Source organism: Terrapene carolina, unplaced genomic scaffold (genome assembly GCF_002925995.2).
Source record: "Terrapene carolina triunguis isolate 2854851 unplaced genomic scaffold, T_m_triunguis-2.0 Scaffold69, whole genome shotgun sequence".
Lineage (NCBI taxonomy): Eukaryota > Metazoa > Chordata > Testudines > Emydidae > Terrapene > Terrapene triunguis.
The window spans coordinates 40,539,228-40,564,913 of NW_020664420.1; the positions used below are offsets into that span (position 1 = coordinate 40,539,228).

The 25,686-nt window shown below is 42.3% G+C and overlaps 1 protein-coding gene across 1 annotated transcript in view; it reads right to left on the reverse strand.

The window, feature by feature from the left end:
• ARHGEF28 (Rho guanine nucleotide exchange factor 28) overlaps positions 1–25,686 on the reverse strand; it is a 144,022-nt gene that overhangs the window by 16,075 nt on the left and 102,261 nt on the right. The window contains exons 25-35 of the mRNA XM_029910919.1: positions 25,368–25,622; positions 24,030–24,106; positions 21,121–21,299; positions 19,997–20,085; positions 17,672–17,854; positions 15,246–15,374; positions 14,385–14,479; positions 11,601–11,639; positions 11,467–11,514; positions 7,834–8,322; positions 5,893–6,163 (exon numbers count right to left, since the gene is read on the reverse strand). Coding sequence (XP_029766779.1) covers positions 5,893–6,163; positions 7,834–8,322; positions 11,467–11,514; positions 11,601–11,639; positions 14,385–14,479; positions 15,246–15,374; positions 17,672–17,854; positions 19,997–20,085; positions 21,121–21,299; positions 24,030–24,106; positions 25,368–25,622 — 1,854 coding nt within the window. The remainder of the gene's footprint in view (positions 1–5,892; positions 6,164–7,833; positions 8,323–11,466; positions 11,515–11,600; positions 11,640–14,384; positions 14,480–15,245; positions 15,375–17,671; positions 17,855–19,996; positions 20,086–21,120; positions 21,300–24,029; positions 24,107–25,367; positions 25,623–25,686) is intronic.

The following is a 25,686-nucleotide window of genomic DNA, read 5'->3' on the forward strand; positions in this document are numbered from 1 at the left end:
CCTCCATGGCCGGAGCCACAAGCCTCCCCCCCTCCGCCCAGAGTCCCCCCCTCGGCTGGAGGAGCCCTGGGCCAACTGGAGCTCTGAGCACCTCCCCCCCAATGGCCAAAGGAGCCCTGGGCCAGACAGAGCCTCCACAGCGGTGCCATACCTTTCTAGACCCCAAGCCACCCCGCGGGAAAAGCTCTCGTCTCTTCTCTTCTGGAAGAAGAACCTGAGCTTTTGATATGCGCCATGCAGATTCCAGGGTGGCTGGGGAGGCAGTATGTGTTATTCAGCTTCCCAGGGTTCACCAAATAATCTCCCTGGAGTCCAGAGAGGTTCCTGATGAACCCAGGAAGCTGAATAGCAGATACTGCCTCCTTGGCCGCCCCACAACCTGCATGGGGCATAATAATAAGCAAAAACTTCCACCAAACTTACAACCAGCGTCCAGCGGCTGCGCCAGGGGAGGCTGAACCTCCTGTAGCCTATTATACCTGCCACCCATGTATAATCTAAGCTAGATGAGATGAGATGAGATGAATAATTGGTGCATCCATTCAAAATTGTCTCGGGTCACTAAAGAAAACAACTGAAGACTTGAAGTTTTCATCCTTCCCCAAAAATGTGTTTTATGCTCTCAAAATGGGTCAGAATGAATAATAGTGAAAAACATATATAAGTAAAATGGTGTTATGAATTTTTTAATCTTTTGCTTGTTTGGAATGATATCAATAATTTTGGGTACATTCCCAAGAAATATTTATGTTATACTTTTCAATACACTATACATGGACATATCTTGTGATGAGATTGCAAAAAATAAAAAATCAAACTTCAATTTGCCCCCACATCTATCTGTTGTTCAGACTTCAATACGATTACTGGTACAGATAACATCTGAATAGAAAATGCACTACAGCACCTTATATTGAAGCATTCATATAAGACTTTAAAAGCGTACACATTAATCAAATCTAAGAGGTAAAGATTCACTACAGTGCATGGCTACATCCTTAGGCATCATTGTGGATATGTACCCAGACATGTCAATTGAATGCCGGGACATAATTTATTCAATTCTCAAGCTATCCTGACACAGAACAATATTTCATTCCTCCTTCCAATTAGCTGAAGTAGTTAAATTATCTGCATGAAAGAAGACAACAACTATTACCCTATGGTATTAAGACATTTTTCTTTCAATCATTTTCTTCCTTCTACTAAATGACTGTATGGGAGATAATGCCAGTTACAGCTTAAGGGAACTTGCCCTAGGTCTTTGGTAAGCGCGCGCGCACACACACACACACACACACACACACTTTGTAATCATGTCAGCTATGTGAAGAAACCTTACATCTTACCTTTTAAAATATTAATTCAGTATTATTAAGTAAAGGAATGTAGCTATTTTCATGTGGGTATATTTATAAAGTTAAATTGTGTTGCAGGTAATACACCATAGAACTTTTTGGGTAATATTTATAGGCATTAAATATCTTGTTTCTGAAAATTATTTCATAACTTATTTTTCAAGTATTCTTACATACTTATTACAAAACACCTAATAATGCAGTAAAATCAATTGCCTAAATGCAGTCAATTGTTAAAATCGGAACTGTACATGCAATACAATTATTTGTGCATTGCCATTTACAGTAAACTAGAAGCAAAATATATTCAACAGTTGTTTTTTAATTCTATTTCCACTTATAATTATAACTCGTGTGTATTTTTTCCTCAGAGAATTATAAGAATTCACAATAGCTTTCAATAGAAATGGTTGAAAAATTCAAAACACTTTTCCCAATTTTGTCAAAACTTTGAAAATTCAAAAAGTTTTGACTAGCTCTTGTTTTCAACACTCTTATGGTCCTTCCTACATTTCTGATTGGGTGATGTCATAGTTAAGAGCAATGGCACTTGTATTCCTCCTCCAAGGTTAAGCAAGGGCACCCACTCTCAGGCTTCTGGCTCCCCAGCCATCACCTCTTTTGGGCAGAGGCCTGTCTCTCTCTCTATCCTGACCAGGTTTTTCCCAGGCTGCACAGTTTCCTACCTACACTATGAGTTCCCTAGCAAGCCAGACTGTTTAAGCAGGCCTACTTTGCCTTCTTCTCAGAGGTATAAACAGAGTAGTTACCCACAGGTGTTATGACCTGGCTCTTTCTAAGGAAGCACATTTATTCTTAAGGTAAAAGCATTACAGGAAAAGCATATTGAAAACCATTAAAAAACCTACGTGCATGCTAATACGCTTACTAGAGATCACGCCCTCTCCCCAAACTCCACAAAGACTCTGGCTGGTGTCAGTCCTTCCAACTCTTCCCTAGAGGATTGGGGCCCTCCCTTTGGACCGTACATCCTGTCCATTTGCTGGATCAGAACCAAGGCCCCAAGTCAGTTTAAACTCAGTTTATTTATCCAAAAGTCCATTCTTTGTCTGCTGGTCTCCAGAGAATCCAGTTTGAACCAGTATATGCAAGTCTCTCCAGGTGGTGGTGCCTCTCAGGAGGTTTTTACAATCTGATCGAATTTGTCTAATTGTACCCCATTGTTCTTAGTTCTTGGAGAGCTGGGGTCCCACACCCCATGGAATGAAATAGAATACCTGGCTCACGGTGATACATAAATTTAACACAGTAAGATCTAACTGAATTCAATGAGGTCTGTCCAAGATATTGCAGGATATTGCCATACCTGTCACAGTCAGAATTTTGGAACACTATGGAGCAGAACTGACTTTATCCTGAAGAAGTATCAGGAAATGTGTGCATATGATTAGAAATCTCCCTGAACTCTTGAAAGTTTAGCAAAATGCATGGAAAAAAAATCAGTTTCCTGATATGAAATATCCACACAACTCAGCTTATTTTATGTTGGGAGATTCACTTCATTTCCATGTGCTGAGCCATTTGATTTTGCTTTAGAATGCCATCTGTCTTTCAGCAGAGAAGTTTAAAGTTCTTCTCATTCCATACTCTGTGTACAGCAGCACATGATGGATGACAGAGCGAGGCCTGAATCATTCAGACTCACACAGTGTATGACTGTAATACAAAATACCTTTCATCTCTCTTTTACAAACATTATAATGAAATATCATACCATATCTATTTGGGGGGTTCAACACACCACCTGCTCTAGCCGTACACTATGGGTAACATTTTAAAAAGTGCCTATGTGTCTTAGGACACAGGGCTTGTCTACACACAGATGTTGCACCAGATTAACGTAAAATCAATTTAATTAAACCAGTGCAACTTTTGGCATGTAACCCCTTCTGTAGGTTTAATACTGGTTACATTGGTTCAGCTTGCACCTACACATTTATCAATGCAAGCTAAACCAATTTCCATACATTTAATCCTGCATAAGTGTTGACACATTAAGTTGCATTAGTTTAATTACATCAGAATAAAAATCACAGCTTTAGTTAAACTGGAACAACCTTGACCAAACCTAAGTCACTTAGGCATTTTTGAAAATGTTACCCTATATTAATAGGGCCCTACCAAATTCACGGTCCATTTTGGTCATAGGATTTTAAAAATCGTAAATTTCATGATTTCAGCTATTTAAACCTGAAATATCACAGTATTGTAATTGTAGGGGTCCTGACCCAATTAAGGGGGGGGGGGGGGGGGGGGGGGGGGTTTGCAAGGTTATTGTAGAGGGCATTGCGATACTGCTACCCTTACTCCTGCGCTGCTGCTGGCAGTGGCACTGCCTTTGGAGCTGGGCAGCTGGAGAGTGGCGGCTGCTGGCCGGGAGCCCAGCTCTGAAGGCAGAGCCGCTGCCAGCAGCAGCTCAGAAGTAAAGATGGCGTGGTATGGTATTGCCACCTTTACTCCTGCGCTGCTGCCTGCAGAGCTGGGCCCTCAGTCAGCAGCCGCTACTCTCTGGCCACCCAGCTCTAAAGGCAGCAGCACAGGAGTAAGGACGGCATGGCACAGTATTGCCACCCTTACTTCTGCACTGCTGCTGGTAGGGCGCTGCCTTCAGAGCTGGGCGCCTGTCTAACAGCCGCCGCTCTCTGGCTGCCCAGCTCTGAAGGCAGCACAGAAGTAAAAGTGGCAATACTGTGATCCCCCCTAAAATAACCTTGCAATCCCACTGCAACCCCCAATTTGAGAAACACTGGTCTCCCCTGTGAGATCTGTATAGTATAGGGTAAAAGCACACAAAAGACCAGATTTCTCGGGGGGACACCAGATTTCACGATACATGACATGTTTTCCATGGCCGTGAATTTGGTAGGGCCCTATGTATTAATAATTAGGCTGATTTGCTTTGTTACACAGTGTAAAACAGTTATAATGATCAGACTAGCCTGGCCCATTTTTTATCATTATAGGGTAACTGATCGTTATTGCTATATGGGAAGTAAGTGTGTTAAAGATAATGTTTGATCAAGTAAGACTTGAGATGATTCTCTTTTCATGCATGAAAAAGGGAATTAAGGAGCCAACTCCTTAGTCAATGAAGTTCTTGTTTGAGTAACAACTTTAAGATCTGGCCCAAGATTACTGAAAATAACCCTGTGCGTATGCATGTTTTCAGTTTTTGATCAACCCAGCTCCGCTCACTGTTTTTTTGCCCTGTTTTGAACATAACACCTACACAATTGGTTGTAGGAAGAGTGATCTTTCTGCACTGCCATGAAGCAGGCTCAGATCGAATTCTCAGGATATTTTTATTCTTTGAGCTGGCAGGAGGTAATGTGTTCAGACCTCACCCAGTAATGCTAAATTGCCATGTGTCACTTGGAATCACAGAAGTTAGTGATGGGGAAAAAAACCCTACTTGGTCATTTAATCTATTTCCCTGCCAGTGCCGGCTCGTCCCCTACGTCTACTAGATTTTATTTATTTATTTATTGGCTTTTCTACCAGGTTCAGAGTGCCTTACAAACTGTAATGAATCAATGAAGATACTAAATAAGACCAAAGCTGACCCAGAACCTGAAGGTACCCCAGCTAGCTGCCTCCTTGAAAACTTGATACTTTGGAGTTTATCATTAACTTTTATTTAAATCCTTCAGCAAGTTTTCAAACCATAGGACAATGCTTCTTGCTAAAGCTCACCTGTATTGAGTGTGAGATTTCATGAAATAGTATCAACTGCAGTAACAGAATCCAAACATTTTATCTACAACTTTCCCTGCATCCAGTAATTTTGCAATTTGGGAGCAGGAAGGGGAGTAATCAAGATCTTACAGTAGGAGCTATTCTTCACAAACTCATACTACTTATTGTTCAAGATTCCTTTATTCCCTAGAAGTTATGTGATTTTCTTTCCACGATTAAGGTGAGTCTTTCAATGGCATTCTCAGTGGATCCTCAATGAGGTCCTGAAGCAAAGGGTGTGTTCAAGGATTACTCTAAGCACTAATCATCAATTAGAAGTTATAAATTAAAAGCTGTTCTGACTCAGAAATTTCAAGTATTGAACAGGAAGGTTCTTGCAGTAGCCACTTGTCTGCAGACTTGATATTTTATACAGTAATGTGAAATGCAGGCAAATCTTAGCATGTTGAAAAAAGGCCTTGATTTGGTGACACACAGGATGCAAATGCAAAACACAGGATAGCTTTCGCAAAGACTGAGTTATTCATCTATTTTTGTTCCGTTCCTCTGACTTCCTTTTCTCCTCTCCCGTCAGTCAGCGTAACAGAGTTGTCTCAGTAAAATCTACTGTATTAGCAACTCTTCTCACACATCATCACAATCAAACAGTGATCAAGTATCAGCCATGCATCCACTGGCACGCACACACCAACTCACCACTGCAATATTATTAGTGTTCATTTTTACTACAGAATTTCCTTCATTTATAGGAATAATCCCTTTGAGAGGCGATGGATTCCTTGTTTTCTATTAGATACAGATTTAAGGCATTAATTACCATTATTACAAGCATCCTTGTTGCTTTTGCAGGAGGAGGATACCTGATGGCAGGGAGCAGTAGATTTCCATAGTTCATTGGTGACTGCTGGTTGATTTTCACTAGTCCTGGTTATATCTGAACTGGTGATGTTTATCCCATATACACCATCCTGGTACACTAGAGATGGATTTGATCTGTTGAGACTGTTTAGCGACATCTGTACTAAAGCTTCATTTATGAAGAATGAATTTTCAGCACATAAGCTCTCCGATTGATTATGTCCTATTATCTGCACAAGAGAAAACAAGGAAAACATGTAGCTATTTCATCTTTGCTATAACATCATAAGTCCCCTTCTTATACTAGCTGCCAGTAAGGGTGAAATTCATAACAAATGCCCACTTTATTCATCAGGTGCTAGGATGAACACATTAAGCCATTTGTGTTGTATAAGAATAATCAGCAAGAGTCTGCTAAATAATGTCTCAACTCCGTTCATAACACAAGAAAACCAATCAATGTTTGCCAAATGGAAAATAACAAAGGGCCAGATCCAGGGAGGAGCTGAGCTTTTGCTGCTCACTTTGAAGGGGTTAAACTCTGTCCCTCTGCTCAACATTGGACCATGCCACTTAGAAAGAATGAGCAGAAATGGCAAGACAACCACTCCAGCTGCAAATTCATAGAGGCTTTTAAAAAGTCATCAGTGTCTTCTTTTCAAGCAGATCTTAAGAGTGTCATTCTTTCAACAGGCAGAGAGGGTTTGTTAATACATGAGGCCACCACTGAGACAGCCTTCGGGGACAAAGACTGAATTTCAGCCATAGCAATGAGGAGCTTATAGATTTTAGTTAAAGGAATGGGAAGCAGGAACTTGATACTGGGGGCTGCCTAGATCGCTCTGGTGTTCTTCTCTCTCCATCACACTCTGTTAGCGTTTCTCCCACCCATTAGAACATTCCAATAGACACCCTCATCCCCTCCATAACAGCTGATGGGCAGACTCTTTTTTGTCATCTCTTTTAGTAAGTCCTGCCCAGTGAGCCAAAGTACATTGGAAACTGAAATAATCTTCAGCTGCACCAGTGCTCAGACTGGTAAGTATATAGATTTAGTCACATTCACACTGCTTTCTCCGGGGTTAGATCAAATAGGGAGGTGAGTGGGAGGAGGCCCTCACTTGCCTCTCATTTTGAGCGCTGGCCAGTACCGAGCCTCAGCTGGGGCTGGTCAGGGACATATGTGGTTTTCTGCCAACTTTTCGCTCTCTGGCCCCCAACTCCCAGGATTGTTGGGGGGGGGGGGCAAAAAGCAATTTGGTTCCCTTCATAGCTCAGAGCAGTCTCAGGGATTCTGCAAATTGTGTCAACTGACAATGGCCCCCACCAGGCCATTATACCATCAGGGTTCACTGGCCTGAAGCACAACCCCTCCTGCCCACATCTAAGTTGCTGTTTGTGAGAGAGGGTGACACAGAGGAGGTTTTATACCCAACAGGGAAAGTCCCAGCTGCTCACTTGAGCCAGCACTGTTGCAAAGGGACTGGAGCAACTGTTGAGGATCTGTCCCTTAGAAGTTTCTAGACAGTCTGCACCCCACACATGGATATAGCCTTCCTCTGAGAAACAAGGGGGTTCTATTGTTCCAGAAAACTAAATATTTCCCCAACTATTTAATGGGAAAGAAGAAGTGGCAGAGTAAAATGTGGACATGATGATTCTTTCTATTCCTCACGTTTATACCCATGGGCCGAGTGTCATTCTGCAGTGCTCCCAGCCTATGGGAAACCCTTGGATGCTCCTGAAGCTAGGTCCCAATACACACCAACTCAACAAGTTGCCAAATGAAGTATCAGACTTGTCTCAGAAAACACTTTCTGCAATTTCAGCATCTTAAGTGTAGGTCACCATAATAATATAGACTGGCTTAGAGGAAAATTATTGAAGGGAAATCATGTACCTCATTGCTCCCTGAAGATGGAAATGCTGCAGGCAGACTGCTCTGGCGGCTGTGTTTCCAGTGCCACAATATCTTTTGTTGCATCTTCACGTTGTCTCTTTCCTTTTCCACCATCCTCTGGCCCTCCCTAAGCCTTTCCAGGTTCTGCTGGAACTCTTGCAGCTGAAGCTCCAGTTCTCCCCGGTTCCGGTGAAGAAGCTCTTCCTGACACAGGCAATCTCTCTCCCTCTCCTGCAGCTGATTCTCTCTTATCTCCTGCTCCCGTTGCTGCTGGTCACACTCGCGGGACCAGCGCTGCTGCTCCTGTTGAAACTGTTGCTGAAGTTTGTGTATATTTGCCAGTTCTTCCCTTTGTTTTTCCAAATTTCGGTATTTTTCCTGGTCTAGCAGTAGGTTTCCACGAGAACTGTGACCCCGACTGGTCCTTTCATGCTCGTGCAGCAGTATCTTATGGATCTCCACGTGACTGTCCTGGATGGTTAAGGCTGCCTAGTAAAACCAAATATTAATTTCCACCTGGTTTTGAATTATTTTTAATAAACATTATGTAAAAATATTACTATTTTCCTTAAGCGTCAGCACTCAAATGCTTCTTTCGAGTCTATTCATCATGAACATAAGAACAGCCATACTGGGTCAGACCAAAGGTCCATCTAGCCCATTATCCTGTCTTCCGACAGTGTTCAATGCCAGGTACCCCAGAGGGAATATACAGAACAGGTAATCATCAAGTGATCCATCCCCTATCGCCCATTCCCGGCTTCTGGCAAACAGAGGCTAGGGACACCATCCCTGCCCATCCTGGCTAACAGCCATTGATGGACCTATCCTTCATGAATTTATCTAGCTCCTTTTTGAACCCTGTTATAGTCTTGGCCTTCACATCATCTTCTGGCAAAGAGTTCCACAGGTTGACTGTGCGTTGTGTGAAGAAATACTTCCTTTTGTTTGTTTTAAACCTGCTGCCTATTAAAAGTACAGAATTCTGTATTCATGCATGTTCTGAGAGACATTTTGTAATGAATTGAATTTCACTCTTTTTCAGGGAGTTTCTAGTTAGTGATGAATATTATCATCTAATTTTTATATTACAGACATGTCCAGAAACCCAAATTAGGATCAGGGCCTCATTGTTCTAGATGCTGTATTGCAATAATAATAATAATAATAGAGAGAAAGAGCTTATGCAGATAAACCTGAAATGAAGCTTTTCATCAGTAGATTTCAAAGAGCCTTATAAAGGAGGTCAGTATCTTCAATCCCATTTTACAGATAGGGAAACTGAGTCACAGAGTCATAGACTTGCCCAAGGTGGCCCAGCAGGCCAGTGGCAGAGTGAGGAATAAACCCCAGGCCTCCTGAGTCCCAGTCAAGTGCTCTATCCACGAGGCCACACAATCCTTGTCCCAAAAGAGCTCACAGAGAAAAAGGATGGTTCAATGGTTAGGGCACTAGCCTAGAACTTGGGAGATCTGGGTTCAAGTCCCTGCTCTGCCACAGATTTCCTGTATGACTTTGGGCAAGTCACTTAGCCTCTCTGTGCCTCAGTTCTCTCATTGTAAAATGGGGACATACAGCACTTCATATCTCACAGGGGTGTTGTGAGGATAACTACATTAATGACTGTGGGGTGCTCAGCTACTACATGAATGAGGTCCACTTAAGTACATAGCAGAAAAAAGCCCTGTTTATTTTGTTATAGAGTAATTACTTCTTTCACTAAGAGCTGTACTTAAGCAGTTAAGCAACAGCCTGCGTTGGGGCTGGAGCTGCTGAGGGAAACCATTCCAGCAGGAGTCACCTGAGGCTTCCAAGTGACTCCATTATAATTCCTCGAAGGTTGCCGGGGAAATGCACCCCGGTGCAGTGTGCACTTCCCAATTTCCCTGACTCTTGCTTACTCTACTGGCTCAGCTGCATTGCTTAGTTTGGAAGATGGGGAGGGCCATGCTTCTCTCTCCTGGCTCCTCTCTGCTCCCAATGGCTGCTACTACAACAGAAGTAAACTATCACAGTTCTTAACATTAGGGAGTGATTATGGCTGGTCCCTGTGCAGAAATTTAAGGGGTGGCAAGATCACAGTGCCCTCACCCAGGAACATTCACCCACTGCCAGGCCCAGTCTGGGTCTACAATGGTGAAGTTGTAGAAATGATAAAGTAATTAACTATCAATTTCGTATTTTGACAAAATATTGTATTTTGAAATGTTTAGGGAAGGAAATTCTTTAGCCATTAGATAAAATAGATAGATACTCTGGCAAGTGGGAAAAGATCAGTGGCTCTGCCTGCCCATTATGCCCTAAATCTTACAATAAATGACAACAGAACTGTGCATGTATACAGGGACCCTCATTCAAAAGTATCAGGCCTGGTCTCCACTTAAAAATTAGATCCACCCAGCTATGTCGCTCAGGACTGAGATAAATTTTGAGCCCTGATTGCCATGGACAGGTTAACCAAACCCCCAGTGTAGATACAGCGATGTCGATGGAAGAATTCTTCCATCAACCTAGTTACTGCATCTTGGAGATATGGATTAACTACATCTACAGAAAAAGCTTTCCACTGATGCCGGAAGTGTCTACGGCCATGTAGACGCTTGTGGAGTAGACAGCTATGCCACTGTCGCGCCTGTAAAGTAGATGTAGCCTCAGATACTTTGCAAACAGTAATTAATTAGGCCTCACAACACCATTGAATGTAGCCAAGCAATTATTAGCGCCGGTCCAAATATTTGGACTGAAAAATTTCCCATGGGAAAAGATGGTTTTATCAAAATTAAAATTTTTCATTGGAAAAATGTCATTTTTACTTTTTTTTTTTTCAATTTTTCTTCAACAAAAACCATTTCATTTCAAAATGTCAAAAATGTGTCATTTTGATCGTAAATGTCAACATTTTGTGTTTCAAAGTTTCTGAATCACAATTTTTCGGCACTTTTCCTTCCAGGAAAATTTTTGATATTTCAACATTTTGTCTTGATGTGAGATGAAAACTAATGTTGAAATATGGGATTTTTCTGTGGGATGGAAATTCCACTTTTTGACCAGTTTGGGTAATTGTATCCTGTTTACAGTTATGAGGTTAAATAATATAGCCAAGATCAGACAGCTGGCAGTAGAACCTAGAAGTCCAACTCCCAGTAGGTTATTCTAAGCATTAGACAAAACTGTTCAATTACTGGTTAACCATATCACAATCTTGTTAGGAGTCAGGAATCTATTATGCAAGAGCTAGCTGTGCAATTTACATAATCTGGGAAGTGTTTTAATTTAAATATCCATATTTTCCAAGATTCTGAATGGTATATGGAAAGGAGATAAGGTTCAATTTGACTGATTAGTTTAGATCCTCCATCTTATTTTCTCCACAGCCCTTTGGATTGTACACGCCTGTCTTGGAAAAAGTTTTCCAAAGAAGCATTCTTCTGAGTTCTTGGAAAGAGAATATCATTGTAGCATAATATAAACCAACACATATTATATTGCTTTATTATTTAAATTATGCAACAGTAAAAAGTCAATAGAATGTAACATGGTGACAATGTCTGAAAGAAGGGCAAGATAAAGAAACTTCTTCTAAAGGGAAACATTAATAGATGTATTACTGTACAAAGTTAACAGAGTAATCACCTGTATGCTGTACAAGAGGCGGGTTAAATTCTGGATTGCTTGTACAATCTGGAAAATAAGAGAAGGATTTTCAAAACTATGAACACTATAAAGTTTAACTAAATAATACATTCATATTTGTACTTTATACTCACCTCTGTTGGTGTGGAACCTGAGAAATTCATGCATTCAACCTACAATAAATATAAATACATATAGCTGTGAATAGCTGTTATAAACTTTGAAATAGGATATTCTAGGTAATGTTTTTTCCTAGCCCAAATACTCATATTGCTAATTCATGCAATACTAAGTCAAACCTTTTTATGTGTCATGTGACAAAAGACAGGAACAGTAATCTATGAAGACTAATAATTCACCAACACCAGAAATTACTTGGAAATCACTAGCGATCCCAAGGACAACTGTAAAAACAAAAGTATTTCATCCACAATTTTAATCCCCATGTGGACAACTCCTGCAAAGAAATGATATTTCCATTAACACTTTGTTTCCTTGACAATTTTGCAAATACAGTATCCTGGTTACAGTATGTACAGTAGAGTGACTTGTGTTACTTACAGTCAGTTGTAACAGATTTCTGAAGAACTACAAACTATGTATTAACACAGCAAGAAACCACAACAGGGTTTATATTAGCAAACTAGGGTGAATGCCTTAAGTGTGTTATGAGGCATGAAGCAGAAGGGTGAATGCATTCAGCCCCCTGAAAAGTACATCAATAGCCTACTAATATGCATCCTGTCAAGGCTTGTTGCTATTAGAGCTGGGTCATTAATTCTACATTTCTTTTTTTTTCTAAGAACCTTTTTAAAATTTGGGAGTAAGGATTTGGGCCGGGGTGGAGAAGTTACCCACAAGCCTTCCATCATGAAAAACAGCTCCTATGAGAAAGATGAGGAAAAACAAATAGAGAAGAAGCCAAACACAATCCTTTCTAGACTACTTTGAGTATACTTGCTATATGATTACTGTTACACTGTTTTTGGTTGCCTGGAATATCTGGACTCTCTCTCACTTCTCCATGACAACAGCAGCATCTTCAACAGCACTTTGTGGACCAAAACTCACTGCTGAGTCTTACTTTCCATTATAAAGAGTAAATTAGGGGCCTGATTTAGTTTTGATATCCAAAAGTGAGAACAGAAAGGGAAAGGCCACAAGCTGCTGCTGAGAATGCAGCCAAGGTCAGGGGAGAAGTGGAAACATTAAACTTGATACATTTCCCCCCTCCCTTTCCCTCTCCATCTTCTCTCTGTCTTCCCTCCCCACTGTAAACACTAACTGAAAAGCTGCTCCTTTAGTGCTGCTCAGCTCTGCAGCAGATTCCCCGCTGAAGTCCCAATGCAGCGGGAGCACTACAAAATGGAAGAGCTGCCGACTCCCCTTCTGCCCCGGTTGCAGAGCTGAGCAGCACTGAAGAAGAAGCTGGGCTGCTTTGGTTAAGGTTTGGTTTGAGGCAAAGAAAGGGGGACAAGGAAGAGGGAAGGGGAAAGAGAAGGACAGGAAGGAAGGTTGGCAGAGAAAGCAGGGCAGAGAGGGATTGCTGTAAAATCCTACAGCTCTTATGTTAAATGGAGAAAGAGGAGTATCTATGGGGGAAAGATGACCAACCATTCCCCCTTATTTATTCTTATTAAACCTTTTGAATTCCATATAAAGGGCATGAGATGGAACTAAGATCACAGCTGGGCCTCAATGGCAGTTGATATCACTAAAAAGTGCCGAATGGGCCAATCAGAACATAGCATTGGACAATCCGTGCCCATGACCATCCTCTAAGAAAGGTTTGAGAGCATCGGCTGCCCTTGAAATCCCTTGTCTCTTCTCTTGTGTGTGCTTGTTCTGCCACCTCCTGGTGGCTGATTTATTACACAGCAAGAAGCTCTGGTTCCCAGCCGTTTTGCCTTGGAAGCCCAAAGTCTGCGATGGGTCTGAATGTGTCTCCTCAAACCCCAGGTGGGATTGGTGCATCTCACCTAGTTTTTGTTCATTCTCTCTCACTTTTACCCCTCTGATCTCTTTTTTCCTTTTTGTCTTTTCCCTGCCGTTTCTAAGCATTTTTACAATGTTGCTTTCCATGTTTAATATTTTCCCTCATCTTTCTCTCTCTCTCTCTCTCTCCCGCTTTCCCCCTTTTTCTGCTTCTCTGTAAAGCTCCCAGTTTGCCCCTTCTCTCTATAGGAAGGCTTTAGTTTTCGCCCAATTTTGATCCCCGTTCTAACTTTCTGAAAAAGCATCTTGCTGCTGCCTGAAATGTTTCTCATGTATGCTCTGTCAGGGAGAGATTTTTCAGTCCAACAGTTTGGAATTAATTGCATGAGTTGTTTAAAGAGTTAAGGGATTTTGCAATATTGGTAGTTTCTCTTATTTTGAAATTGTTCTGTTTTGTGTCCACTTAAAATTCAAAAGTGACTTGGTGTAAGAACACCAAGTCTGTTTTACATGGGAGTTGGGAGTGAGGTGAAAGTCACCCTGGTAAGGACAGCCAGCACAAGTCCTGTTTGTGCCATCCGAGATCTATGCCAAGCAGGGGCTTTCACTACCCTGTGTCAGTGAGGGGAGTGGAGGGAGTCCCATTATCCGCCCAACATAGGTTGGTGTTAAGTAGCAGGTCAGGATGGATCCAGGAACCTTAACACTGCACAACTGGCACAGAGTGGCCCTGCAGCTGCTGCTCTAAGCCCACAGGCTTGTAAGGCTGCCACAGTTAGCTCCAGTGACCTTCATTTCATTTCATTTCTTTATTTGGGCTTAATAAAATGCACCCATCCAGTGCTGTGGGCACAGATACAGTCCTTAAATACCACGTTATTATTCTTTATTTATCTGCACTGCAGGAACCTCCAGTCTGGATTGCAGAGCCCATTGGGGTGGGTGCTATACAAACACACAGGAAGATAGATCATTTACAGTACCTTATCCCCCATCAGAGAGCCTGCCACTTCATTCACGGCATGACAAATCCTGGGACTGAAGTCACAAGATTCTTCATCTCCTTTTATTTCTGTAACTAGTGATGAAAACCCAACAAAATGTGTGGGATAAACAGAAAAATAAGAAAAATGCTAAACATTACACAGTACACTCCTTTTCTGAATAGAGAAACAAACAGCACACCATGTGTTAAACCTACAGTATGCTGAAACTACAGATTTACATAAATTGTCCCCAACCCATACATAGATGCTGATGGGAAATACGACTGTGAGAGAGAAGGTGACATTTCTTCCTTTTCTATCTCAAAAAATAAGAAATGCCCCACTTGTAACAAAACCCAACAACATGTTATGAAATAAATATAGCTGGAACTTCACTGTATCAGTAGTTTTACAGGGTTTAGTACCAGAATTTTCAACTGGTTAAGAAATCTACACTGTATAATAGCTCTAATGATTGGAATGTCAAGCTCTGTACATCGTCTGATTTATAGGGCCTCTCATGAAAGTCAGCAGAAATTATTTAAAAGGCCATATACGCTTGCTATGGAGTTCAACAGTAAAGACAAGATAGTGCATTTTATACATATATGAAATATTAATGTGGACAGGAGGAAGGTACACATCAAGGCAGATCCTCACCTGGTGTAAATTATCCACTGACTTCAATGAAGCTATGCCAATGAACAGCAGCTGAGGATCTGCTCTGTTGTATTTTTTTATTACTACTATATTGTTCTTTATTGACCCTAGACTGTTATGGATTGCAGAAGGCTGGGAAACATCCTGAGACAATTAGTACTGTTATCTGGGCAAGTAAAAGTGTCATGTTTTACTTACGAGTAGGAGATTCAAATATTTCATTCGCACTAAGTGTGTGTGTCAAGCTTGGTTCTCCAGTACTCTCCTCTGATGACCTGTTTGTGTCATTTGCTTGTGATGATGTTACAGCAACATGGAGGCTTTCAGCTGGAGAGGAAAATATGTGTTACAGAAACCAATGAAACAGCTGCATTCTACATAAATAATTACAGTATTTTTGTACTGGAAAGTGATCCCCTTGGGAACTGCTGTAACATTAACCTCAAAACCCAGATGTTTAAGGCACCGTCAAGAGCAACAGAGATGGGAAGGAAAATCAAAATTAAAAATGGGCAGAAAAAGGAGGATGTGTGTATGCTCTATTATACTTAATTGTAAGTGACTTACACAGGGCTCCCATGTACATTATTGTTTTTATTCTATAAGCAAGAGATAATTATCTCATAAGATGCACCCTCAGAGAGGTCAGGTTCCACTATGAAAATGGAGATACATCTTTCCAGCATCTAAGTAATACTTTCTCGGCAACTGATTAACTTACTTTGAACTTGGGGCTTTTCACTGTAAATCTATGTATTTCTCAGTAGACAGAATGATAACATTATACTCAGACAGTACATTTAATTCAAATATGACTTGTTTGAAATAATATTAGAAGAAAATATTCTTCCATCATGAACACCTCCAAAACATGGACAAGTTTTTTCCTATAGATTTCACCCATCATCAGTCAGAGTTTCCTTCTTTGACAGGGTTGGGGCGGGGGGGGGGGGGGGGGGAAGCAGTAGATGTGCTACATCTTGAGTTCAGTAAGGCTTTTGACACAGCCCCACATGAAATTCTCATAAGCAAACTATGAAAATGTGATCTAAATGAAATTACTATAAGGCAGGGGCACAACTGGTTGAAAAAAAACCATACTCAAAGAGTAGTGATCAATTGTTCACTGTCAAACTGGGAGAACGTATCTAGTGGGGTCCTGCAGAGGTCTGTTCTGGGTCTGGTACTATTCAACATTTTCATTGATGAGTTGGATAACAGAGTGGACCGTTTACTTATAAAATTTGTGGAGAACACTAAGATAGGAGAGGTTGCCAGCACTTCGAAAGATGGGATTAGAATTTAAAATGACCTGGAGAAACTGGAGAATTGGTCTGAAATCAACAAGATGAAATTCACTAGAGAAAAGTGCAGAGTACTATGCTTGGGAAGGAAAAATCAAATGTACAACTACAAAATGGGGACTAATTGGCTAGGCAGTAGTACTGCTGAAAAAGATCTGGGATTTATAGCGGATCATAAATTGAATATGAACCAACGTGATGAAGTTGTGAAAAAAGCTAATATCATTCTGTGGTGCATTGACTGGAGTGTCGTATGCAAGGAGGTAACTGTCCCAATCTTCTTTGCATTGGTCAGGCCTCAGCTGGGTACTGTGTCCAGCTTTGGGTACCACATTTTAAGAAAGATGTGGACAAACTGTAGAGAGCCCAGAAGAGAGCAACAAAAATGTAAAAGGGTTAGAAAATCTGACCTATGAGAAAAGGTTAAAAATTGAGCATGTTTAGTCTTGAAAAAAGCAGACTGAGGGGGGACCTAATAACAGTTTTCAAATATGTCAAGGGCTGTTATAAAGGGGACAGTGATCGATTGTTCTCCATGTCCACTGAAGGTAGCACAAGTAGCAATGGGCTTAATCTGCAGCAAGGGAGGTTAGATATTAGTAAAAGCTTTCTAACTATAAGGGTAGTTAAGTTCAGGAATAGGCTTCCAAGGGAGGTTGTAGAATCCCCAGCATTGAAGGTTTTTATGAACAGGTTGAACCTGTCAGGAGTGGTCTAGGTTTACATGGTCCCTTTTCCAGCCCTACATTTCTATGACTCCATAAAACATGCAACCCAGAGCACCACCTCCCACAGCACTAGGGTAGACGTTCCTTGGAGGTCTCTTATCCAGCTATTCACATAGCTCAAACCTGCTGAGTTTTTGAGACCTTGCTAAACCATACCATAAAGCAATATGGCTGCAAACTAAGTGGATATGAATGGATTATTTACTTAAAATACCTCCCTCGGGGCCTATCTACACCATAGGAGCCGACTCCGGGGGTGCTCCAGGGCTGCAGCACCACGGAAAAAAAATTGGTGCTTAGCACCCAGCAGCAGCCAAGCTGCCCCCCCCCCCAGCACCTCCCACCCATCCGTGGTGTGCAGGAGGTGCTGGGAGGGAGGGGGAGGAGTGGGGACAGGGCACACTCGGGGAAGGGGGCGGAGCTGGGCAGGGGCACAGCAGGGGTGGGAAGAGGTGGGGCGGGCCTTGGGGGAAGGGGTGGAGTGGGAGCAGGGCCTGGGGCTGAGCAGGGGTTGAGCACACCCAGGGAAAGTTGGAAGCCGGCATCTGTGATCTACATAGTCGCTGCTTCATTTCCTTCTAGACAATCTCACCTTCCCTGAGTGCTGCTGCCAACAATGAGGAAGCATGTGGCATTTCTCCAGAGTCAGGTTTGATAAGGAGATGTGGTTCCACATGGACATCCTCAAATCCACTCATATCTCCAAGCTCTGTGTAGATATGCAGCTTATCTTCCAAATAACTGCAGATCTGCTGGTCCTGGTTACTCAGAGATTCTATTAACCAAATTTGGACATATGATGTTAGCAATAACACCATTCTGTTCTGAAGGTAAAGTACGCTCCCTACTCCTCCTCTTATCCATCTGCCACAATATCATTGCTAATTCAAAGCTACTACATACCTACAAACAAAGCCAAGGAGTGACTCAGCTTGCATGATACCTTTTGTAAACTGAAAGGGACAAGATTCATTCCATCCATGGTCTGCACTGATAAAAGCTGACCCAGATCCTGACAAAGTCCCCACAGGGGCAGAAAGTCTGACCGGTAAGGAATTCTGATGATGTAATCTTGACTACATTGTGGGCCCCTCAGCCATTTGATGCAGCCCCAAAAGTGGGCAATTCCATGAAGGAGGCCTGGCTAAGGCAGCTAGAGGAAGTGAGGATTCAGTGCATATCTAATTAGCCTCCACCATGAAGGTCCCAGTGGAGATCTAAAGTTGTCCTCCCCATTATGACCAAAGTATTCATAAGCACCCAAGTATTCATATCGTATATGCGATTGTAATCTTTGAACAAAATATGCTTTGTGAGGTATCAATAACTTGCAGGTCAATAATATCATGGTGAAATGTGTCCACCAGACAAATCGGGGGGAGGAGGGGAGAAACCTGTTTTTCAAAGACAAAATACAAGCTGGCACCTCTAGCCAGGTGTCATCAAATCTGATTGGTAATCACACATCAAGTGGCCATTCTTTAGCAGCAAAGTGGGGGAGGGAGGGAGCAGGAATAGATCAATCTACATTTTAACAAAAACAACAACATGGAACCTCTTTCACCAGGAGACTCTTGTCTCAATCCTCACAGCAGGAAGGAACTTTATCCAGGGATAACCCTCAGGAAAATGCATTTCAAAGGCTGCCTGGACTATAAAAGTGAGGGGCAAAAACATCCCAGACTTTCTCTCTCTCTCTTTCTCCCAAGAAGAGAAAGGAACCAGCGTTTGGATTTTGTGAGAGATCCTGACATGAAAATTTGATCAGCAATATTGCTGGGAACCTGTGGTAAGAATTTTACCTTGAATCAAGTCTAGTTTAAGTTTTAGTTACTAGAAAGCATTTTATCTTTATTTCTCTTGTAACCATTTCTGACTTTAATACTTTGTACTTGTATTCACTTAAAATCTCTCTCTTTGTAGTTAAACTTGTTTTATATTTTAATCAAAACTAATCCAGTGTAGTGTGTAAACTGAATTGTTTGGTAACTGCAGTTAAAATAGAAAACTGTTGTAACACTGACACCTTCCAGGAGCAACAGGCCTATAATATTGGAACTGTCCAGGAGAGGGCTGCACAGTGCAAAACACACATATTTGGGGAAAGTTTGGGACTGGGAGTGTGTTGGGGTGACCCTGCAAGTGGTCACCAAGGCTGCTGGAAGCCAGAATGTGGCTGGTGTGAAGCTGGCAGGCTGCAGCTACACATAGGCACTTGGTGTGACTTGCATGCTGTTTGGCTGTCTGTGAGCAGCCCAGGTTTGGAGCTACAGCAGCAAAACATTGTGAGGCACCCAAGGTTGCAGGGCAGGCAGTGACAACCCCTCACAGGTCTGGATTACACTCCTGGAATGTAATACTCAAATGCTAGCAACTCTACCACTTGCTCTCCCCTGGAGTCAATCATCCCTGGGAGCAGCAGGAAAGATGTGCAATTTGTATCTCACTGTGTCAAAAGTGCAAAGCCTAGGCCTAAATGCTGCACGTTCAGATAATATACAATGAAGTAGTGACAGATGAGTTGTTATAAAGAAATACAAATCCATGTAACTACTGAACGTTTAGGCTATTTTGGCAAATAAAGAACTATACCTGTTCAATGCCTATTTGAAAACATCAATTTCTTTGGCTTTTTCAATACTTTTTCTTGTATTGATTGCAGTAGGGTAAAAATATAAAACAGGTGGATACAATGAAATATCAAAGAAATAAATATGTCTAGGCTCAAGTCACACACGTCAAAGCACTCCCTTGCTTTACCACTTCTGAAGCTTATCAATCCAACCATCCAGAAGTCATCACTATGGTGTCTGAGCACCTGTTGTACATCCCTTTATTAGTCAGTAATCCAGATTATTCTTTACACTCCTAACTCTCTGGCACTGGGATTTTAAGCGTAGTGTGAGAGGCACTGTACCTTGACATTTTTGAATCTTGGCTGCTTTGGCCTCAACTATCCGTCTATCCTCATCAGATTCGCTAATTTTTCCTTCTTCCTCCGGGCAACTTTAATGTTGAAATGCAAACAAAGGCAGATAAAGTAAAATCTGTATATATCACACACATACAGACATTTTTCAGATGTAAAAAATAAAATACAACGTTAGCAACTTCTGCTCTAACAGAGAAGCAGACGCTTCTGCAGCTTCTTTTAAAATATTAAGTAGTTCAAAACTAAGCTCTGTGTTTCTCTTCACCATAGTAGGACTGCCAAAAAAAAAAAAAAAAGGAAAGCTATAGCTGTGCAAATATTTCATAACAGATCTTCAAACCTGGCAAATACTCAGTCCAACCTTAGTTCACTGAGATTTGCAAATTGGGCAAAGATTGAGACCACACCTACTTCTGTGGGCTAATAGTATGCCTTGACCCTTCCCTCCAATGTCTTTAAGAATGAATGGATGGCCCCCTCTTAGCTGTGGTACTGTGAAGATATTTTGGGGGATTATGAGAAACAGATTTATCTTGTCAACTAAACCTGAGGCAGCAGGCCAGCTGGCCATCCCAAGAAGATATGAGGGAGATTTCCCAAGGACATGAGACAGTCTAGAGGTCTACAGCACCCCAGAATATCATGAATACCAAAGACTAGGGAAAGGGAACCTGAGCTGGCTTGCACATGAGGTCTCATAGGGGAAGGGAAAGGGTATACAGCTTCTGATGGAAACTCTGAAAAACTCAGCTGTTTGGCCAAGTTTCACTCTGAGGTTTTGGGGTTTATGTGAGCCCCAAACTCAAAGAAAAAAATCCATTTCACCACAGAAACATACGGGTGACTCCAGTGAGTATTTGGCAATGAACACATAGAGTAGTGGGAGCCAGATACTGATGTCAAATGAACCTGAGTCCACTTATGCCATTGCTGAATTTGGCCGTGGGGTGAAAATCCACGTGAAACAAAACCAACAAGCAAAATGGCTTGCTGAGCCCCATGCAAGCCTGAACTGACAGGCTTGGCACAGCTCTAGTGATATACAATTCCTGCCGTAAGACATGTGCCTTCTTCGCATGGTAAAAAGAAATACAGACACCTTCCTGTACCTTTCCACTGCATCTTGAATCTGCCTCATCCAGTTATTGCGTTCTTCTTTAGAATTTGTATGAATCTCATACATCTCAGGCCCTGCAGATGAAGCACTAATCAGAAACATCCCTCTTTCTTCATTGGCTACCTCTCTTACTATCAGCTTCTGAAGGGATATAACTGAAGGCTTCTGGTCCTATAGAAAATAATCACAACACATGCAGAAGAAAAATGATCCTATTACAAAAGATAAGCATTTTTAAAAGCACAATTGTTACTTTTTCAAATTAATCTTAGTCTTGACTTTTATGGTCACATTAAGTGGATTTTGCCAAAGATCAGCTGGTGGGCTCAAGTTTTGAATGATCAGGCAAACAAATATTCTATCAAGTATTCCTTTCAATAGTCAAATTATGATTTATTTTACACTGTCCTTGGGATAAATTATTGGGCTAAAACTGGTGTTTATATGTTAAAAAATGTGACTCTGTAGTATCATATAGACTACTTGGGTTAGTAATAATGTTTGTCTTTTTCCCTGATGTCTAATTGCATAGGCTTGTGTAGAGTTCCTCAAGGGTAAAATTTTCAAAACCATCCAAGTGATTTAGAAGCCTAAATCCCATTGATTTTCTATGAGATTTAGGCTCCAAATTCATGTAGATGCTTTTGAAAAATTTACCCACAGACATTTTATATATTTGACATATAATGTATTTATTATTATCTTTGCAATTAAAATAAATCTTCAGTTTTGCTTTACAGATTTTAAATTTACTTTTATAAAAAACTACAAGAACCTGCTCTATTATGGACCTTCATAATCAGGTGAGACACAACTTAAAAATAATTTCTCCCCTCTCTTTTCTGCTCAACTCCCTCTTCTTAAAAAAGACAGTTACCTTTTCCATAACTGGTGTTCTTCAAGATGTGTTGCTCATGTCCATTCCATATTAGGTGTGTGAGCTCGCCACATGTACCGGTGCCGGAAGTTTCCCCCTCAGCAGTATCCGTAGGGGTGTGGCTCTGGCGCCCTCTGGAGTGGCACCCACATGGCGCGGCACAAGGGGCACCGCCAGCTCCCCTCACCCTCAGTTCCTTCTTGCATGAAACTCCAACAGTGGGGAAGGAGGGCAGGTCATGAAATGGATACGGTGGCCCCAGGGTGTTTCTGGGGCAGGCCTGACCCTTGCACTGTGTCAGGGTCGGGTACAGCCTCACTGCCGAGTCCCTGTCCTGGGGTGGGGTGTGGGGAGGCTGCAGGGTAATCTCCCACCTCCATTCAACCAGTGGCCTGTGCTCCCCATTGCCAGGTAGGAGCCTCCACATTTATTTATTGACAAACAACATTTGCAGAATTTTAAAATATTGTGCGCAGAATTTTTAATTGGTGCAGAATCCCCTCAGGAATATGGGGTGCTGTGCAGCTGTGATGGTGGGACTGTGAGGAAGGTTGTGGGCAGTGGGGAGGTGTATGGGCGGGGGGTGCTGGGCGAGTGGTGTGGTGTGCAGGATGCTGTGCAGTTGTGATAGGAGGCCAGCAGGGGAGGTCTCTGGGAGGGGTGGCTGGGCATAAAGATCTGTGGTGGAGGTCTCTGGGCGAGGGGTCGCTGGGCATAAGGGTGGGGCACTGGGCAGGGGGCAGTGTGGTGTGGGCCTGCCCTCAAAGGGAAGGGGCATGCTGGCAGCACAGGGCTGGGCAGGCCAGTGTGCGTCTGGCAGCTGCAGGTTTGTAAACAGCCCTCCTGCTGGGCTGTGTGGAGCAGGGCTGCTCCTGCCGCACTGTGCCTCATTGCCCCCAGCCCGCCCTTCACTCTGGAGACTGACCATCCCATGGGGGCCCACAAATATGTTTGGCACCGGGCCCACAAAAAGTTAATCCAGGCCTGCAGGCAAGGAACGGGGTGGGCTGCATCGCTCGACGTGAGCTGAGGCCTGACTTCCCGACGGGGGAGATGAGCCACCTGGCGTGGGTCTTAGCTCACCCCCAGCCCTGTCCTTCCCCTTGCAGGGAGTAGGAGACCGTCCCCTACCGGCCTTCTTTGACTTCTTGGCTGGAGCTGTGGATGGGGATCAGTGCTGGCTTGTCAATGGCGCTGGCGGGGCACTACGCACCAATGCCCTGGTGTTGGGTGCTGAGTCGGACCTTTGTTTTGGGGTCGGAGTGAGTGCCGACTCCATCAGGAGCACTTTGAGTCTGATCTCACGCTCTTTCTTGGTCCTAGGTTTAAAGGACTTGCAGATTCGACACTTATCACTTATGTGCCCTTCACCGAGGCACCCAAGACAGCTACTATGCGGATTGCTCATGGGTAGGGGCCATTAGCAGCGATTGCAGGGCTTAAAGCCTGGGGACCAGGGCATGCTCCGTCCCCTGCCTAAGTCCCCGACAGGACTAACAAAACTCTAACGACTGCTAAGGGCTAACTAACTCAATTACTAACTATGTACACTAACTTTACAAGAACTCTAGTTCGTACGAACGAAGCCTAAGCAACGCTAGTAAGAGTGGCGAACGTTCCGTGCACAGTCACTGGCGGCAAGAAGGAACTGAGGGTGGGGTGAGCTGGTGGCGCCCCTTATACTGCACCATGTGGGCACCACTCCAGAGGGCACCAGAGCCATTCCCCTACGGACGCTGCTGAGGGAAAAACTTGCGGCACTGGTGCACGTGGCGAGCACACACACCTAATATGGAATGGACATAAGCAAGCACTCGAAGAAGAACATATACTTTAACTTTGGAAATAATCTTAGTTTTCCATATACAAATACATTTTTGCTCAGACAAGATTCCCAGCACCAGAAAAATCAACATTACTATCAGTATAATTGGATAACAAAACCTAGGAGAGCATCTAACTTTTAAGAAACGTGCAAATAAAATATTTAAAATACATATTAAAAATGCTGTTTATATACTTACAACAGCTGCAAATATATATTTTTGGTCTTTTTCTTGTAAAAACAGCAGCACATCAGTTAGAAGCAGGGCTAAACTGTCTTTAAAAAAAAGAAAGTGGTTTTAATGAAAGATATCACAATCAATTTCTCCTTTTAACCTGAAGACAAATCCTGATCAATGAAAACTGCAACAGAGGGTCCTGTGGCACCTTTAAGACTAACAGATGTATTGGAGCATAAGCTTTCGTGGGTGAATGCCCACTTCGTCAGACGCATGCAATGCCCGCTTCCTCACACACATTCACCCACGAAAGCTTATGCTCCAATACATCTGTTAGTCTTAAAGGCGCCACAGGACCCTCTGCTGCTTTTTACAGATCCAGACTAACACGGCTACCCCTCTGATACTTACAGTAAACTGAGTATGAAATATCTGCATCTCATCACAATCTGCCAAAAGCAATTTCAGGCTACCGTTTTACAGCTTGTGTGAACGACAGCACTTTTAGCTGCCACCTTCCTGCAACAGAATGCTGGATCACTTGATCAGTAAGTACTAACTTGGATGGAAAAAAGGGACACTCACCAAATTGCCAGCACTTCTTCCTGAAGTGACTAGGTGTTCTTTAGAGAAATTGCATCCAAGGACAGACCCATTCTAATTTATTTTCTTGTTACTGATGTTAATGAGGCTTGATATAATCACAGCACAAGGAAATATGGGTAAAAGCATTTGTGCATTTTTTTCTAATTTATAAGCTAAACCATGAATAGATTGTTTTTAATGGGATGTTAATGACAGCAAAAAAGAAAACTATGTATGATTAAACACTGAAGACCAAATTCTGCTCTTAGATGTACATATGTGGCTCCAGTTGAATTTGCTCCCGAGTTTTCTTCTCAAATGAAGGTGTTGCAAGTGAAGGTGAGTGTGATTTTGACACCAGAGGCCAAAATCAGATGTGAAGTACTGGGTGGTGTAAATGTACATGTCAGTATGACACGAGACAGTGTGCGTGTAAACTGCATGCTATGGGTGCAGAGGGGCAGGTTTGCAGCAAGAAATGCAAATAGCAGCAGAGTGCAAGAATCTTGTGTGATTGGTTATATCATGTCTGAATTTGGCTCCATGCCTAGGTGTACTGTGCATCACATACAAACCACAACACCTTCTGGAATTACCATGTCCGCGATTAGCAGCATTTCTTGTTCCTTTATGGTACCTTAAATTCCACTACCTCACGAACTCACATTTGTGAACTATTGTTACAATTTATTTTATCTTTTTAACCCAAATGTTAATCTTTATACATTATTTGCAAATAAAAAGCTATGGAATTTCTTTGCAAAGATGTGGTACCTTTGAAACGTCCAGTAGCAGTTTTCCAGTACACCAAACCTTCATGCAAAAGTGTCCTCTCTTTCTTTTTCAAGTCCTGCTTCCTGAAAACATGGCCATTTTTCAGTTTGGTATAAGTTTTGTTTTCAATCTTATTGAGAATCTCCAGCAATTTTTGCCTTTTCTCATATTCATTGACTTTCAAGTCTACTGCTGCAATCATGTCCTTAATCAGGCAATGGGCTTTGCATAAGTCTTTATGCTCTTCTGTTCCTTCTGTATGAAACAAAGAACAGACAACATTACATTATTCACCCTATTCAAGAGATGACATTTTTCC